Source organism: Vulpes vulpes, chromosome 13 (genome assembly GCF_048418805.1).
Source record: "Vulpes vulpes isolate BD-2025 chromosome 13, VulVul3, whole genome shotgun sequence".
Classification (NCBI taxonomy): domain Eukaryota; kingdom Metazoa; phylum Chordata; class Mammalia; order Carnivora; family Canidae; genus Vulpes; species Vulpes vulpes.
Genome location: NC_132792.1, coordinates 137,776,163 through 137,794,602, shown reverse-complemented (window position 1 = coordinate 137,794,602; position 18,440 = coordinate 137,776,163). Strand labels below are relative to the sequence as shown.

The 18,440-nt window shown below is 44.0% G+C and overlaps 1 protein-coding gene across 4 annotated transcripts in view; it reads left to right on the top strand.

Moving 5' to 3' along the window:
- The window catches only part of ASTN1 (astrotactin 1), a 300,822-nt gene that overhangs the window by 108,032 nt on the left and 174,350 nt on the right, over positions 1-18,440 (top strand). For all 4 annotated transcript variants that reach the window (XM_026001246.2, XM_072733094.1, XM_072733093.1 and 1 more), the window contains exon 2: positions 3,513-3,700. In XM_026001246.2, coding sequence (XP_025857031.1) covers positions 3,513-3,700 — 188 coding nt within the window. The remainder of the gene's footprint in view (positions 1-3,512; positions 3,701-18,440) is intronic.

Genomic DNA, 18,440 nt, shown 5'->3' with positions numbered 1-18,440 from the left:
ATTTATTCATGAGAGACACAGAGCATGAGAGAGAGAGAGGCAGAGACACAGCAGAGGGAAAAGCAGGCTCCATGCAGGGAGCCCGGCTTGGGACTTGATCCTGGGTCTCCAGAATCAGGCCCTGGGCTGCAGGCGGTGCTAAACTGCTGAGCTACCTGGGCTGCCCGATTCTGTAATCATCTTGAATTTCAAAAATGACAGGTGCCCTCCTGGACAGGCATTGTGCCCTCCTTCCTTCACCCTTTACCCTCTACAACGAGTGTGGCCTGGGCTGAACCTGGATATTACTGTCCATGGGGATGGGCATGAATAACTCACAAAGAGATTCAGAACACTGGCCTGGAAGCCAAAGTCAGAGAGATTCTGTGCTCTCAGCACACCTCCCCAAGGGAGCATTTTGTCAATACCCCCAACACACCTGTTCTTTCCTTGGTACCAACACTCCTAGAACCCAAGAGTAGAACGCCTTCCTCCTCAGAAATTATCCTGGACTGCCAGTAGGCATGGGTTTCCCTCTGGGCTGATGAAGATATTCTGGAATTAGAGTGGTGACAGCTGCACAACTTTGTGAATATACAAATATATTTTGAAAGGGCGAATGCTATGGTACGTGAGTTCTATCTCAATTTAAAAAGAAGTCATGGAATGCTAAGACTTTGCACAACAAATTAAAATATTGCAGCACAGAAACTCCTAGAAGACCACACGGACTCCATACTCAAGTGCTTTTTCTCTCTGTGCCTGCGTATGGGTCATGCCATCTGGTGTGGGTTGGGGGGGAGGGGATCTGATAAGTTTTTCCCCTGTTTTGTATCACGCTGGCATAACCTTGGTCTGAGTGTTGACTCATCCTTGCTTCCACAGTTAAAACGGAGATAATGAGCCTGGCCTTTTTGATGAGGGTCTCTCGGGAAATTAAAAAAAAATCAGTTTAAGCGCTTTAGAGTTATGAGGTGCTAGATTCCTTCTAGAGAGTTACAGGAAGGGCTGAAGTGGCACCCACCCAACGTGTGTGGAATTAATTCTGGGCTGGCGAAGAGCAGGTGTGGGTAGGAGGCTGAACACGTGTTGCCCTGGGTGATTTAATTAGGGTGTTTGGTGCTCTATTAGGAGCTGTTAGTGCTCATGATTACTGTCTGTGGTGAGGAGACTGGTTTCCACTGCAGTGAAGGGAAGGGACTTGGGGGAGGGGTGTGTTTCCCAGGAGGAACCTTCTTGGTGCTCAGAAGTGAAGGCTTGACTGGGCGTTGGGAAGGGCTTGTGATGGGAACTTGTAGTGACTGTGCCTGGACTGCTGGGAGGCCCACCTGGGGGTTTCTTTTCACCTCCTTAGGGGGAAGGCCTGTGTCACCTACCGCCTCACTCAAAAGATGGGGCTGTGCCTATGGAAGAACTAAGACCCAGATGCAGGGGAGCTTCACTTCTCACACCCTCCACCCATGGCAACTTCCTGGCTGCCTGTACCGGTCACTTCCCAGCATGTGGACAGCCTGCCCTCCCACTGGGATGCCTGAGCGTTCCAGGTGATTGGGTGAGGGGCCGAGGATGAAAGGGAGCTCTGACCATCTTGTCCCCTTGTCATCCTACTCATGCTCATTTACTCTTCTCCCTGGGCTGGAGGTTGGAAGAGGTAGGGAATACTATCCGTGTCTTTCAGGGATAGGCTAAGGATCTGTGGCTCATATGAATTCTTGACACTGACTTTACCCTGAGAAGACCAACCAGTATTCTTCTTTTTCCTCCTCCTTCTAGTTCTCATATCAGTGTCTGAATGTCTTCTTGCCACTTCTCTACCGTTAAAAGGAAATCCACTCACCCTTCCAGGCCCAATGCCAGTATTTTCTTCTGAAAGGCTACTTTCCCTTGGTGGCTCAGTGATTGAGCATCTGCCTTTGGCTCAGGTCATGATCCCAGGGTCCTGGAGTAGAGTCCCACATTAGGCTTCCCTCAGGGAGCCTGCTTCTCCCTCTGCCTATGTCTCTGCCTCTCTCTGTCTCTCATGAATAAATAAATAAAAAATCTTGAAAGGCTACTTTCTTCCCTTTCTTCCACCCTCAACACAGGCAAGCCCACTCTTTCCTTCTGCATTTCCACATGGTGTCATTATGCACACGATGTAACACCTCCCACATTCACATTCACTCAGGGTGGGTTGCTTTGGAGAACTTGTTGAGGGACTCATTTAATTAGTATCACAGTGCCTAGAACAGTGCCTGGTGCATAATACATGCCCAATGTGTATCTGTTAAGTAAATTAATGAATAAATACATAAGTAAATAAATAAAGTAGAACATAATTTGTGCCCTCCTACAAATAGTGAAAGATATTTATAAACTCCATAAATATTTAAAATTGCTTCCCTCTTTATGGTGTGGTACTTGATGAGAATACTATTCTAAATGTGTCTTATTAAATCTTTTTTATATCTATGGAATTATTTTTTTGGTCAAAGGTGATAAATTTTGGGATAAGACGACATGCCTTTTAAAAAACGAAGTTTTATAAAGCAATGCATTGCCAAAGTGTGTTCAGCAGAATATTAGTTCCCTAGGGTGGTAACAGTTGTTAAGGAAAAAAAATGATATGGGGGACAAATGAAGTTTAGGAGAGGCTAGGTTAATCGGGTCTCTCTGTGGTGGGATGTCTCAAAGCTCCAATATGATATTGCTTAGGAATGTTAGCAAGAGAGACTCTTAATAGCAGGCTTCTGTAACAGCAGCTTAGCACCTTAGCACAGTGTGAAGTATGTAGTAGGGTTTGGTCTTTGTTATTAATTGTTGATGATAGTCTAGTGCCTGGATCTAGAGCCCTGAGAGCAGGTGAGTGCTTGTGTCTGTGATAAGGACCCACTTCTTCACCACCTCCTCCCCGTGTACCGCCTCTGCTCTGCAAAGATGAGAGAAAAATTAAAGGGAATTAAAACATTACCTGCCACAGCAAGTATCACACATCTCCAGTGGGCTCTGCAGCAAATGATTGTGGTTTTAGAAATATCCTGTCAGCCCCAGTGGCTCGGCAGTAACCTCAGGACTGCTCCGGACGTGCCCAGTTCTCTGCACAGTAATTACCAACTCTCTCCTTGGTAGATTCACTGGTGTCTAGGAGTAATTGCTAGGGAACTCACATTTTCAAATTTATAAGAGGCAAACAACCTTGTACTTACTCGAGGGGTTATCAGGGTATTCCAACTGTGCTAGGTAAAGGATGCTATTGATCCTAGAAATATGGGGAAGAATTTGAATTTTCACCTTGGTGTTTTTCTCAATGGGTGAGAGCCTAGCTCACTAGCTTATGGTGCAAAGACCCATGGGGGATAATTCTCTTTTGCTCAGGGCCTCTTCCCTTCCTTGAGATTTGAAACAGCAGTAAACCTGACCTAACTATAGCTGAAACCCTTTATCGTCTTTAACTGCAGCTGGCAAATTGGTACCATTGTCTAGGAAGAAGAGGAATAAGACTCAGAGTGGTCCAGTCAGAAGTCTGACCTGTGCCTTTGGTGTTTGTCCTCTAGAGATCTCAGGGAACACAGAAGACATCCCTCTGGTGCGCTGGAGGCAGCAGTGGCTGGAGAATGGCACTTTGCTTTTTCACATTCATCACCAAGATGGTGCCCCCAGCCTTCCTGGACAAGACCCAACTGAAGAACCCCAGCATGAGTCAGCAGAAGAGGAACTGAGGATCCTGCACATCTCTGTCATGGTAAGAGCAGCGTGGCTCTAGCCTCTCAGGCCATGTCTTATGTTATCCTGCCATTAAGAGCCTTAGAGCCATAGACACAGCTCTACAAAACCCACTGCACAATGATCATTGATCATGTTAATAAGTAAATTTCCCATTTGTGGAAAATGTCTCCGCCTATGGTGAAGTAAAAGTTGCAATTATTTCTATACCATTACCCAGCTGTTCTCTTTGGGAACATGCCTAGACATGGAGTGACTTTTACAAACAAGAGACAATATCAGATGGGGGTAGTGGATTGTCTTAGAAAGGGGTTATTCAACTAACATATAAGAATATCTTAGAACAGTTGCTCCATAAATGTCTGCTGAATGATTAAATTGCCCAGCTGCTCTCTGCTACCAAGCCCTCTTCTCTCTTTTCCCGGCTGAGAGAAGGTCAGCATTTGGCTTTCTCACCTCTTACAACAAAGGGCATGTCAGTACATACTTGCCCTTCTCTGTAGACTAGATCAGAATGTCACCATCAGCATCTCTTCCCCTATTCGGAAATTTGAGGCCATGAGAAAATTAGAAGATTCTTCCTAAAATTCTAGGAACTTATGTTTTAGAATCTCACTCAAAAATAAGTGCTACAATGACAGGCAAGGGTTTTGTTTGGTGGTGCTTTGTTCACTAACATATTCTTAGCACTTAATGTATTCACATAGTTAAGGCTTAATAAATATTTGTGGAAGAAATGAATGAATTTCCTGGTCGAGATAGAAAATGCCTGTTTCACTTGTGGTGTGTATTTTATATATTAGTATTATATTAGTAAAACCAATACATCATTTGCTTCTAGAGTAGGCTGGAGAGGTTGGCCTGATACTTCATGGGACATATGTACCAGAAGGCGTGGGTTGCTTCATGTTTATGAAACTCTACAGAACACCAATCTAGGTCTTGGTCTAAACTTTATCTATTACTTTGGTACCAGTGCTACATGCTATTTAGTTTTGTGTGTATCAGATTGAGAGAATCTGAGCACATTTTAGATATATAAAAATTTCCATCACCCAAATATTTTGGCATTGGAACTCTCTCCATAAAATCTCTGACAAAATCTCAGAATGTAAGTCTTCCACTGCTTCCTCAACTGGTGTTCCTGTGAATAACTGGCTTGATAGATTACCCACATATACACAAGCTACTTTATTTTTAAACTACATGGTCGAGAAAAGAGTCCTTGAAGAGCAAATGGTAAGTCTGTGTGTAGATGTGTTAGAAGGCAGGCAGGTAAGTGAGATTGTTATGCCTCACATTTACAAATGAATTGAGGTTTATAATAAGGCAGTTACACTACTTGTACATCCTTAATTAAAAACTAGCATTTCCTCTCTCAGGAACATTGTCTTCTTTAATGTAGCTTGTAGTTTCCAGAGAGTGGTAAGACCAGGCAAATCAGCCGAATTAATGCTGGCATTGACTGGAGTGACAGGCTTCGAGGTCACGTTGTCTTCACATTTATGATATGGTCTGATTGAAAAGACAGGCACAGCAGTGGACTTCTCACTAGCCATTCACATCTCCCCGTCATTGCGGAAAACAGTCATTGTCGTGGATGGTTTTTGTTTTGTTTTGTTTCTTTTGGTCTAAGACCATTTCAAAGAATGAGTCATCACACCAAAGAAATGTTTAGGGTTTAGAAAAGTGTATAGAGATTCCCAGGAACTAATATTGGGTGCCATTGTGTCTGAAAGAAAGACCCTGAATACAGGTGGTTAAGACAGTCAATGTGTCAGAAGGTGTGTTGGTGGGAGCTGGGGGAGTAGTGTGAAGATCCATGGAAAGATAGCCTAAAGCTGGTCCTAGTTGCCACCTCACATCTTACTGTAGCAAGGATCCTACTTTCTGTCCCCAGAATGATGTACTCCAGTAAGTTTTCTGGAGAAGTATATGTGTGTGCATGTTTGATATATATGTGCATATGTGCATGCATGTGCGTGTGTATTCACACATGCATGCATGTTTGTGGGGGTGGGTGGCCATGAAGATAGAAATGCACCAATCAAGGATGCTGAAGGATTTGAGGACATAGTCTGTGCCCTTAAAATATAACAACCCCTTTGAGAATCCCTATGTTACTAAAGCTTTTTTTTTTTTTTTGAGGCCCTCCTGGGCAAGGATTAATGGACCATGGGCACTGAAATGGAAAGAGAACAAAAGTCAGCCTTCAACCTGTCTCTGAAATCTTTCCTTCATATGCTGCTGGTCACCCATGGCAGACCAACAATGATGTTCTGTTTTCCAAGTAAAATGGAAGAGATTATTCCTTCAGTTGTACTTTAGTTTATTCTGTTATATTCACTAAGCTAGAGGGGAGAGAGGTTAAAAGTGCATGGGCAAAGGCTAGGTGTAGGCAAGTCTGGTGTTTGTCTGTGGTTTGACCTCTTCTATGTGGATAGGCCCACATCTCCATGAAAAATTCAGGAAGGCCTTTGATTTCTGTAAGAAAACAGGAATACCAAGGTAAAGTGAAGATATAAATACTCCCTCCCATCCTTGTCAAAGACAATGTGGTCAGTGGAGTCTCCTCCAGCCCGGCTTGCCACCTTCCCTTGCTCCATTCTCATTCCATGCCAGACACCCTCACACATCACCTCTCCTATCCTTAGCATTCTATTGTAGATACATTTCAAAAGTCTGAAATTGTGTGTCTGCCCTCAGCTTAGAAATCAAGCCTAAGGGTATCCTGTTTGAAGACGTCGCTCCTAGAATCTCTGATGACTTCTTCTTAAGAGACTGAGGGACTGGTAGACTTTATCTGATACCCTTTATACTATATCCTTTGGAGGTAAAGTAGGCAGCCATTTGAGGCATCGGGAAAGAGAGCATTATAAATGTCAGAAGATTTTGCAGTCCTTTGACTAGTAACACTGTTGGGCAGCAGAATGCACTTACATGAAATTTTATTACCCAAACCCTGTTAGTTATGAAATGACAATAGCAGAGCTATTTTTCATTAACTCTAACGATCGATACTGATGCGGTTTTCTGTTTGGATCCAAATAACATAATTTGAAAAAGAGAAAAGTTAAAGTGATTATCAAAACATGAATACACCCAACCTTTTTCTCTCTTGTTGAGAAAATGTATATTTAAAAGCTTAACTGGTAATTCTAAATATTTCCAATATGTGCAGAGGGAATTAATGGTTCTGTGAAAACCTTCAGGTTTACATTCCTCTCATTTTGTATTTACACTTTTCTCATCCATATTGCCTCAATACAGGGACCACTGTTTATTTTTATATTTTGCATTTACCAAGTTTAGTTTTAAACACAAAATATAAGTAATGAGAGACTGAAAGGCAAAGGAAAACCGTTTTTGTATCCATATGACACTCCATGAATGAGAATTGGTGAGTCCTCTCTTACACTGTGCCCACTATAAATATACCATCAGCAAAATTGTGGGCTTGCAGAAAACCAATACCTCAGTTGGGAACTTGGCAATTTGAAACTTTGAAAACCTTTTGCTTTTCTTATTTTTCAATCACATCCTAAAATTTTTGAATTATTTTTTCCAAAGAGGTACTTTTTCCCTCCTGAAATCTTATATTATTGCTTTGAGGGTCAAACAATGTGTTTTAACCTCCTGCACGATTCAAACTAGGCTGAAGAGATTTATTTTGAATTTTGCAAGATAATTGACATTTAAAACTACTGAGGTACACAGGGATACTCTTTTGCAAACTCTTGAACAAGTGAAAGCAAAGTCATCAAAAGAAAATTGATGTGTGAATTTCAATCCAGAAGTCAAAGAATTTTTCAGCTATAAGCAAACTGTTTACCGCATAGAAGATCAGGTTTTAATACAACTTTACATTAGATATTCAGACTCTGTGGATTTAAATTTCCATATTGTACTTTTGCTAATTTACCATATGATCCACATTTTTCTTCTTAAAGTATGCAAAAGAATTGAATGGTGCATAATAGCATTTTAATGTATTATCTATATATTTCATCTTTGTAATTAAAGATGGCAGTGTTAATAGACTTCCTCGATGCATATAGGTTGGTTAAATACATTTCTCACAGTGAGTAACCTTTCAAAAATGCTTCAGTTTGATGTATATATTTTGCAGTCATAACTCCCACCAGTAGATAATCTTTCATAGTTCAACCCTTCTTAGGCACAATTCACAATTGTGGAAGAAAAAGAATCTCTGAGTGTTTGTCAATCTCCCCGATGACTAGAGCCCTTCACTGAAGGCTGAGTGCTGCTCAAGACCACCCGCCCCGGCTGTGTAGAGCCTATTGACCAGTGTCTGCAGGTTCCTGTGGCCCTTGACTACTGGCACTCTGGGTGTTTCCAGGTCCCTTGTTTTTGGGAGCCCCAGCTGAGCACTCAACACAGTTTTCTTTTGGGAGAAACAAAAAGCAGAAAACAGGTTCAGAGGCAGAAGAGGCCACAGGAGTGGCTACATGGGAGGATTCCCAGTGTCCAGGAAGTAGGAGAACTGCAGAGAGGTTCCTTTCTGGGGATGTAACACTTGGGCCGAGTCAGTACAAAACCTGAGGAACATACTTGTGGGAGCCTCTGGGATTGTGTTTCTGGGACCATAGACAATTTTGTGCTAGAGGCCCCATCCTTGCTCTCACCTGTGCATCCTTTCTCAGGTTCTGTTCAGCTGCCTGCACATCACCTGTGACTTTGCTTAAAGTGATCTTTGCTGCACTCCTCAAGCTCTATGTCTATGGGCAGGGAAGGGCAGTGCTAAGCACAGTCATTGCTCTGTGCCACCAAGGCCGTCAGTTAATTAAGTGTCTATGGGCACAGGAGAGCTTGGTGCTTTTTCTGTCCATTTCTTTTGCCTTCAGCTGATCTGTTACAAAGGTTCATTAGCAAATTCATTAATGGGGGTCACTTTTACATCTTTATTGTCAATTTTTATTATTTGCTTAGTTCAACTGAGGATGCCCTGATTTATCAGGGCCAATCTTTCTGATCTTCAGAAGGAAATGGAACAATTGAAACATCTCTTGTATTACCACAAAGGCTAGAACTAGAGTAATAATCGATTCAGTCTAAAGAACTTTCCTATAGCAATTCAAGCCATCCATCATGGGGCAGGACTGACTTATTGGCCACCACCCCCCCTTTCCAAAGCCATGGCTGTGTACTTGGCTTTCCATTACAAAAATGATGGGCAGTTCCTAAAATAATCAGCAAGATCCCTACAAACGAAACCTCCTTGCTCTTGGATTGTTTCTGGCAGACTGATGCGCAAAAGATGACCTGCTGGGGCCCATTTGGGGTCTCTCCCAAGTGCTGAGGGAAGGTTGGTTTATAAACCTCCCCACCTGGCACCACGGTTTGGCACATGAGGAACATGTGAGTCCATCAACCATTCCAGTCGTTCAGCTTTTTGCAAGGTCTGGCTGCCCTCCCATATTCCTGTGGAGTGGGAGCTGAGGTGTGCAGGAAAGAAACAGTGGGCTTCGGTTTGGAAGATGAACTCTAGAACCTGGCTTTAACACTTCAGGTAATCCGCTGACCTTTCTGGAAGCTTTCTACTTAATCTGTGAAATGGATACATTCACTGCTTAGACTTTTTAGTTTCAGAGAATGGAAATCCACTCGGGCCTTCTCTGTGATGGAGTCTGACTGTAAAAATTCACATGGAGGTAAGATAGACACGAATCGTCTTGATTAAAAAAAGAAAAAGTCCCCAGAGCAGAATTTCACAAAGCCTGGAGCTGGAAGGTTGTGTGGGGGATCCAAATCATCTGTCAGCCCCCAGCCTTAGCAGTTTGTGGTTTGGCTCTTTGGAGTCCATTTTCATTGCTCCTGTTGCCGTGAATTAGCTCCTTTGTCCAGTCTATTCTATATATCTCATTCCCATGTTGATGCTCTTAAATGTTTGTACTGTCCATTTACTCATCAAATCACCTCACTTAGGACCCCCCCCCCCCGATCCTTGCAGCTTTACAGTGTTTCCAGCTTTGTGTGAAGCAGCCAGATTCCCTGCTTTCCTCCACTTAATTCTGACTCCTTAGGGAGACAAGCAGAGGGACCAGCTAGTGACTGTAGTTCCTGTTTGTTCAGAGCTCTTCCTAATCAAGTTATCCCATAGGAGGATATAACCCTAACCTTCTCCTATTGACTATAGTTATGGGGAGGTTGGCTTAGGTGCACAGCACATGACTAGCTCTGCTCCAGTCCTAGTTCAGAACCACTTTCTTTAGCAGAGTCTGAGAAGCCATGATTCCATGATTTACTTATTCAATACAATAGGCATATACTTGTAGAGAAGCGTGGAGGAGTGAAATATGCTGTTGTCATCGTCATCATCATCATCATCATCATCATCACCATATCACCACCACCATCTTCAGCATTGTAGTTTTATTTATTTTGTATGTACCAAGTGCCAAACACTACTCTAAGTACTTTCAGTATATATCACCTTATTTTTTGTTCTCGTCATAGCACCATGAGGTAGGGCTTGTTATGATCCCATTTTACACATGATAGGACCGAGGGCCAGACAAGCAAAGTAACTCACCTAAAATTAAACAGTTATTTTATAGATCCAGGGTCTAAATTGAGGTAGTTGGTGGAGTCTAGACTCTATATGCCAAGAAGCACCCGGCTCATATTTTGGACAATACTGAGTGCCCAGTGTGTATTTATTACATGTCCTCTTACCAGCTTCTGTTGTGTTGTCCATTTTTGACTGCTGAGACTCCTCTGACACTTTTCCCCATTGCTGCTTCCAGACTAATAACTCTATGAGCACTAGGACTCACAACCAAGGTAGAATGTAGATCATTCTTCCTGTGGCTACATCAGGTAGCTAAGCCCAGAAGCTCAGAATCCGTTCAACTTGGCTACACCCACCTGCTAACCTTGGCTTCAGCCACACCACCTCACAGCTGGCAGCAGCAGGCTTATTGGCAGGGAAGGGAAGAAAGCAGTTAGGTAGGGACTTCCCACTCTCAAATTGTGAAAGTCATAGAATAATAAACTTAGGCTTCTTCATATACATACTTTCACAATTTTGCAGTAAGTTTTTAGAAACAACAACAAAAAAATTTTAAAAGCATTATTGACCTATCATTGATTTAAAAGGGTCATTAACTCATTCATTCATTTAACTATTAATTATTTACCAGCATCTCTCAAGCTCCAGGTACACACACACACACACACACACACACACACACACACACACCTCCTTAGATTTATATATAGATATAGAGACATTCTATCTACTAAAGAGTAGAAAATTAATAAGACAACATTCTGCTTTCAAGGAATATTTAATCATATTATTAACACTTAATATTTGAGGATGGCCTTTGGCAGAACTGGGGGCTGGGTGGAGTGTTCTTTTCCATTTCTCTACATTTTTTACATCCTCTTTACAATTTTGTTCTTCTCTTTCCTGAAGCTCATAGGGGCCTTAAAGTTGCCCCCATTTCTCCAGACAGCAAGAAAAATAGCTAAGAGGCCACATTTTCACAAGGATACTATTTTTTAACAACATGATGTAATACTCTGTTCAGCAATTTAGCTCACTTGATATAGAAGCCAACAAATTACTTTTAAGTACTTACTTCCAAAAGTCCCTGAAGATCCTTTTGGAAGCAAGAGTTATAATCTCTGTTAGGTTTAAATCGATCTGAAGAACTGGTAAAACTCATAGTAATGAAGCTCATACTTCACCTACTATGTCCCAGACTATGAATGGGATCATTGTTGTGCATCATATCAATCAACTCCCATAATAACCTTGTGAAATAGATACCCACTTTTCAGATGTGAACACTGAGACTTAGAGAAAGTAAATCACCAATCCAAGGTCATACAGATGAAACCAGGATTCAAGGCAAGTGTATCTGACTCCAGACTGCATTCTGCTAGGACTATGTTGCTGGGTGGCATCAGGGTCAACCAGTTTCTCCAGTTTTCCAGGCTATGGAATAATTTTGCTTCTTTTAGCTGGCACAGTAGAAACCCCTTCACTTGATGAAAATTAGGAAAGCATAGAGAACTGGGCAAAGTATCATCATGGTGGAATCTCTGAGCCACTTCAAAAGGTGAAGATTTGTACTGATCAAAGGGATTAAGCATTGCAAAGAAGCCTGGGGTTGGCTCTGAACAAAGGTCATTGAGAAGCCAAGAAGCCAGTGAAGACTGTAAATCCCGTGATATTGAACTATAGGACGGGAGTTTATAGCAAGGCTTCGATGTTAGAGAGACCAGCTTAAGTCCTAGCTCTACCACTTACCAGATTTTCTAGTGTCCTTGGGCAAATTGTTTAAATCTCACTAAACTCACTTTGCTTATTTATACAGTAAGAATGATAATAGATTCTGGAAGCTGTTTTGATGATTAAATGAGATGATTCTTACTAAGCACTTCCTATGGTGCTTGACCCATGGGAAGGACCCAGTAAATATTCACCAGGTAAACTCTTGGGGTGTCATGCAAGCTGCCTGTAACAATTCTGTGTGCAGTGTGTTACCCGGGGGCCCACTGCCTTAGAGAGCCAGAAAAGCAGCTGGGATCATAGCAACCTTTTACAGGAGTCCTAGAGGAGTCGTGCTCAGGGACAGGACTGAGGCAATTAAAGACCTCAGGGCAACAGAGCAGGCCAGTGACGAAACTGGGACGTGGTCCTGTACATCTAGGGCATTGTAAAGCCACTTTTGTTTCATTGTTTACAGGGTTTCCTAGCAACTCTCCTATGGTTTGGGATGCTAATCCCAGCTCCAAACTTCCCTGGAAGAACTTCACTAATTTATTTATTTTTTTAATTAAACCAAATGATGTCATTATGGGAATTATTTTTCTGCTCAGGTATCTACACATACAAAGATGGTTGTTGCATTCACGACAGGGAGAAGGAGGCTTAGACTGGTAGGTGACATTCACAGCCACGATCGGTGGAGAGACTCAGAGTTCTTATTCCGAAAGCTTAGTGAAGACAGAGTAGCATTGGGTGTAGTAGATGTTGTCAGCCATGTGCCCACAGAGCCATGTGCCCATGGATAATGGCAGGAAGTTAGGCCGGGGGTCTGTGAAGGGCCAAATGATAAATATTTCAGCTTTGTAAGCCATATGAACTCTGTTGCAACTACCCAACTCTTGCCATTGTAGTGCCCAGGTAGCCATTTACAGTAAGTAAATGGATACATGTGTCTGTGTTCCAATAAAGCTTTATTTACAAAACAAGCAGTGGGCCCCATTTGGCCTATAGGCCATCATTTGCTGATCCTGATCTAGTACATTTCTTTTACCTACAGATCTTAAACAGAGACTTAAATCTTAACAACTTGGCAGAAGTGATAAGGCCCCATTCGCAGAGTGAAAGATAATAGTCTGCTAGTTTAAGTCAGTCTCCTATAGATTGATTATAATTGTCACTTAAAGCAGGCATTGACAAAGATTGTTGCTACAAATTCAAGGCACAAATTCAGGTGAAATGCAAGCATAGTTGCCTCTCCTGAGAGTATCGATGGGTTTAGCAAAGACAAAGTTGATGAAAACAAAAATATGCTTAGACTTGACAAGAGAATTATAAACAAGATACCGATTAGGAAGTGTGCAATTTTTTTTCTTCCCTGTGAAGCTGATGGCTCCTGCTTGGTTTCGATTTTGACATACACAGCAGACTTTTGTGAAATGTTTAGCTGTGTTAAAACAGCCCCTTAGACCGAAATACCTAATTTAAGTGTACACGCACGCAGAGAAGTAGATTATGCTTCCAGACATGTCACGATACATTTGGTTTGTGATATGTAAGGACTTTAAGAGTTAGTGGTGGCTGCCTGCCTTGCTTATGAGGCTGAAGGTGGACGAGGCATTTTAAGACCTCATGTCATAAAACCGCCTTATTGCATACCCTGTCAAGTACATGCTCAAGTTCATTGGAAGTCTTGCCTCCACGAGAGGCGGATGTCAGAAGCTCTCCTGCAGGCTGCACAGGAGTCTCCATGGCACATCTGAGGAGGTCAGGAGGCTTCCTGCTGCTGCCTTGCTATTTATGATCCTCCCGATACCTCTGTCACTGCTGCTGACATCCGTGAATAGCAAGAGATGAGTCAAGTAGCCTTCTAACTTGGGAGAATCAGATGCTCAGTTAATTGATATATTGAACTGTGGCTGACAGCAGTGGGTGCTTCATGGAGCGGTATCTGGGACTTCTGGGCATGGCTTCCAATGCTAAAGTTTGCTTAAGGTGAACTTAAGGGGTGTTCTGCTGCTCCCAAAACCACCATAAAGAAGACATAGGATCAGACACCAGGTGTTTGATAAAGGGCTCAACTCTTTGTTTCCTCCCTTCTTATATCTTGTCTGAGCAAGAAGATGAAAGGCTTGGGGCTAATACATATGAGCATTTGGGACGTATAAGAGCGAGCATGTCAGAATCTGACATTTCTGGAACTGAGACACATCCTTACGAAGGGAGGTAAGCTGCCACACAGAGCAAACGCAGGAGGGTTCTGCATCCCAACAGTGAGGTTAAAGCATTCCATTTGATTCTTTTTATTCTCTTTATTCCATTTTAAATGTCATGGAGCCAGGTCACCGTCCCTGGGCTTTGAGCTGGCTGCATCTGGGGTCTGCTGACCAGAGCCAGTGGCCTCAGCACCTGAGAGCTCCAGCCTGTCCTGGGCACGACTGCCTCCCTTGGACTTCACCTGTGGTGGGGATGGGCAGCACCAACATGTCCCAGCCAGGGCTCTGCTCACAATTTCCGGAGCACAGTGATTCAACTGGGCTGCACTCATCCAGGCTGCATTTCCTCTTCTTCCCTTAACGGTGATAAATACTGGGCCAGGGAGACAAGGAGAGCACTGGATTAGGAGTCAGGAGGCTTTTGTGATAGGCCTTTTCCCCACAAAAGTCTGTAAAACGGCAGAGAAACGTCTTCACCTTCCAGAATGTTTCCTCAACTGTGAATGAGCATTCTCAAAACTTTAGGCATTCTACTTATGCCATATTTTTTTTTCCAAACTCTACTTGTATTTTCTGAATATTTTTATTTACATTGACGCTTTTCCAGTTTGAACTCATTTTATGAAAATGCCAATAAAATCATGGGTTTGACATTACCATTAATTATTACAGTACAGGTTAGGAAAAAATATTATTTTATACAATAATAAAATTTTAAAAACCCCTACTTTTACCAGCCATTGGTTGGCGTGACATCAGCCAGGAGCAGGGATGGGCTGTGGGCACTGTGCCTTGGGAACCCCAGGCTGGATGAACTTGCGAGTTGCCTCCAGCTCTGACATTCCAGGAATATGAAAGTGAAGGACGTGTGGGACACTAGCAACTCCTGGTTAAAACCGACTTCAGAGAAATATGCAGAGAAACTCTATTCTGTCCCCTGCAGCAACTCTGCTTTCCTTTTTTCCCTTCATGAACATGAGATGATGGTCTGTGGGGACAATGGTGGGCTTGTGTGCCTATAGGCAGGGTTGAACGGAGGCCGTTCTGTCCTGGGAGAGAGCTGTCCCTTCCCACCATGCTGACCCGCTGAAAGGAGTTTGGTGGCTGTGAGCCTTTTCCTGTGGCCCAGGGGGGCCTCTTATCAGGTACCCTGGGATTTGCCAAGCTGCTGGCCCAGGCTTGTCCTCAGCCAGCTCTGCTCCTCACAGTCTCCATGGAGCCCCCCGGGACATGCCCCCACCTGAGCCATCGGAAGTGCCCAGGAGCCTCCTGGGGTTGGCCACAGGGTGGAGTGGCCCCTGGACCACATGAGGGAGCATATCCTGTGAAGGGCCCATCACCTTCAGCTTGGGGGATTCGGTGCCTCTGTACCATCACCTCTGGAACACTTTGAGCAGTCTAAGAGGACGTTCCTCCTTCTACCCAAAATGAATGACTGCAGTGGAGCTGGAGGTGGAGTGATTCTGGCAAGTGCAGCCGAATCTGTGGCTTTACATATCCTCCTTACCTGATTGCTTCAGTTGCCCTGTGTCCTGTGTTCTCAGGATAGTTGTTGTGTCTTAGAGAGAAAGGTCTGCTTGGGAAGGAAAATTCTTACCAGGATAGTGGGGTCTACCTTGCTCCAAATAACAGTTCCAGGACCTTCAGGGTACCTGGCAAACTTGGCTTCCACGTGGGCCCTGCCACTTCTCAGGATGGCATCTGGACAAGGGTGAGGACAGGTCAGCACTATTTGTCTCCAGGGAATGAAAGGTCGTCTCTGATCTCCGAGGTACCACAGACTCGCTGTCTTCCTCTCCTTGCTTCCTCTTCTGCATGCCCTTTGTGGGTTCCGTTGCCTCTTTGACCAGACTTGCATCTGATGTTCATTTTCACCTGATTTCATCTAATGAAAAAAGTTGGAGTGGGAAGTGGGCTGTATAACTATTCCTGTGTGATACTTTGAGTGCCTTTAAAGGGCTGTTTCTCCATCCAGAAATTTTTACTAGTGGCTGTGTCAAATGCTGCTTCACCCAGCTGATAGCCTTCCAGATCACTAGGGTTGCAGAGAAAGAGCAGCCAAAAGGCAAAAAATAGTTATTTTACTGGAGAATCATCTACACAAATAGTGCATTGTATTATTTGGGGGCAGAAGGATCTCAGTTTTCCTAGTCATGCTTATTGGGCCAGATCCTCTTTTCTGTGCTCACTTACTCACTGTCCCTGTACCTGCCATGACTCTGGCATTGTCCTCTTCTGTCCCCCTCCTCTCCTCCATGTGTATGCATTCAAGTCTTACCTCTCTTTCAGGTCCTATTTCAGATGTGTCCACCTGGCCCCCTCTTTGCATCTTTCCTCTAGAGACCATGCCTTCCCCTTGGTTTCCTGTGGCCTCTTCTCTGAACCTCTCTTATGGGTAGCATCTGTTTCCATCCAAAAGCAATTCTGATGAGTCTTTTCTTCCCTACTAGACTCCAGATTCCTAAATGGCAGGATCTGGTTTGAGTCTGATTCATCTTTATATTTCTTACAGCTACCAGCACCACACTTCACACATGGAACATCCCCAGTTGGTGTTTGTGAAATGAGTAGAATTTGTTTGTATCATGTTTTTTTCACTTGGTCCTTATAACTGTCTCTGTCCTCAGCCTTGGCATCTCTCCCACCAGCTTCTGACATACATATCTGTCTGGGTGTTCCACGTGCACTTCAAACAAGATGGTCAAGTGAAATGCATCATCTGTCTTCCCCACTGCCCTGACCACCTCTTACTACCTACCGTGGTGCAAAGACCACCAACGCCATGTCCCAGGCTAAGTCCCCTCTCCTCCCTCTCTCCTCACAAATTCAGTCCAGCCCCAACTTATGCTAATTTTATTTTCCCAATGTCACTGGAATCCCTCTGTGCTTCCCCCCAACCCCTGACTGCTCCTGGCAGGAGAGGCCCCTATCTTCTCTCACCCATCCACATGGCCTGTTCCTCTCAGAACTTCTCTCCCACCTCCTCCAGGCTGTTCCTGATCAAGTGCAGCTTGGACAGTCTCATCTTGCTGGTGAAATGCCAGCTCTGAAGGGTCTGCTCACAGTTAAACCTCTCATGACCTGCCCTCATCTCCCACCACAGCTGAATTTCCACTCTGTCCTATCCACGCTGACCAGCCAAGCCAGCTTGCTCAGATCCATCTCCCTTGCTGTGTCAGACTTCTATGATTTCATGAATGTTTTACTTCTGGCATAAAATGTCTTTCTTCCCCTCTGAGTGGGGTCACTTCCAATTACTCTGTGACATTTGCCTGTGACATCCCTGGGAGATGTCCTGACCCTCTCCCCTCTAGGCAGGGTTGACTGGTGCTGCACCGTCCCGGGCTCATGCTCCCGCCGTGGTCCTCATCATCTGTGGTGAGGACGTCACTCTCTCCAAGTGTGAACTTCCTGCTGGAGGGTAGGGGAACAGGCGGGATGTTCCACATCTCTGTATCCAAGTGGAGCGTCTGGCCTTTGCTGGGAGGCCAGAAGGGATTTTGGGAGTGAATGGCCAACTGTGTGAGGAAGACTAAGTGAGAGCTTTTCTGACAAAGAGAAAGCTGAGGCTTGAAGGGTTGGTGCAAAGGCTAAATGACTGGTAAGTGGCACTATCGGGGACAGGAGCTGGTGGGTGGTCAGCACACCTGCACTTGGCTTGCAAGAACTTCAGGGGAATGTTTTATTCAAGTCTCTTCTCTGATTGTTGTAGCTTCTTCCACCCACTAAACCATCACTTCCCTTATTTCTTTCACATAATGCTGGAGCAGGAAGCTTAGAGAAGACTCTTCTTCCACCCACCAGAGTTGCCCGGGTCACATGGCCATCTCTGTCTATCAGTCATCATCTACTGAATCTTTTAAGATTGGGTTTTAAGGGGCGCCTAGGTGGCTCAGTGGGTTAAGCATCTGCCTTCGACTCAGGTTATGATGCCCGGTTATGATCCCATGATGTCCTGGGATCGAGCCCCACATTGGGCTTCCTGCTTCTCTCTCTCCCTCTGCCTGCTGCCTTGCCTGCATGGGCTTTCTCTCTCTGTGTCGAATAAATTAAAAATCCCCCCCCCAAAAAAAAACACAGAAAAAAGATTGGTTTTTAATTGATACTGAGCAGAATCACCGTGAATAATTTTGAGTGAGGACTTCAGTTTTGAGTGTTCTTAGCACTGCTTAAAGACTGGGGTGGTGCCCCCTAGTGTTAGAAATTTAGAGGGCCCCTTCCAGGACCAGACCCTGCCTCTGGGAAAAGCAAAGGGCTCCTTGTCTTTCTTGCCCTGGGTGTCTGGGTTCACACCTCTGCCATTC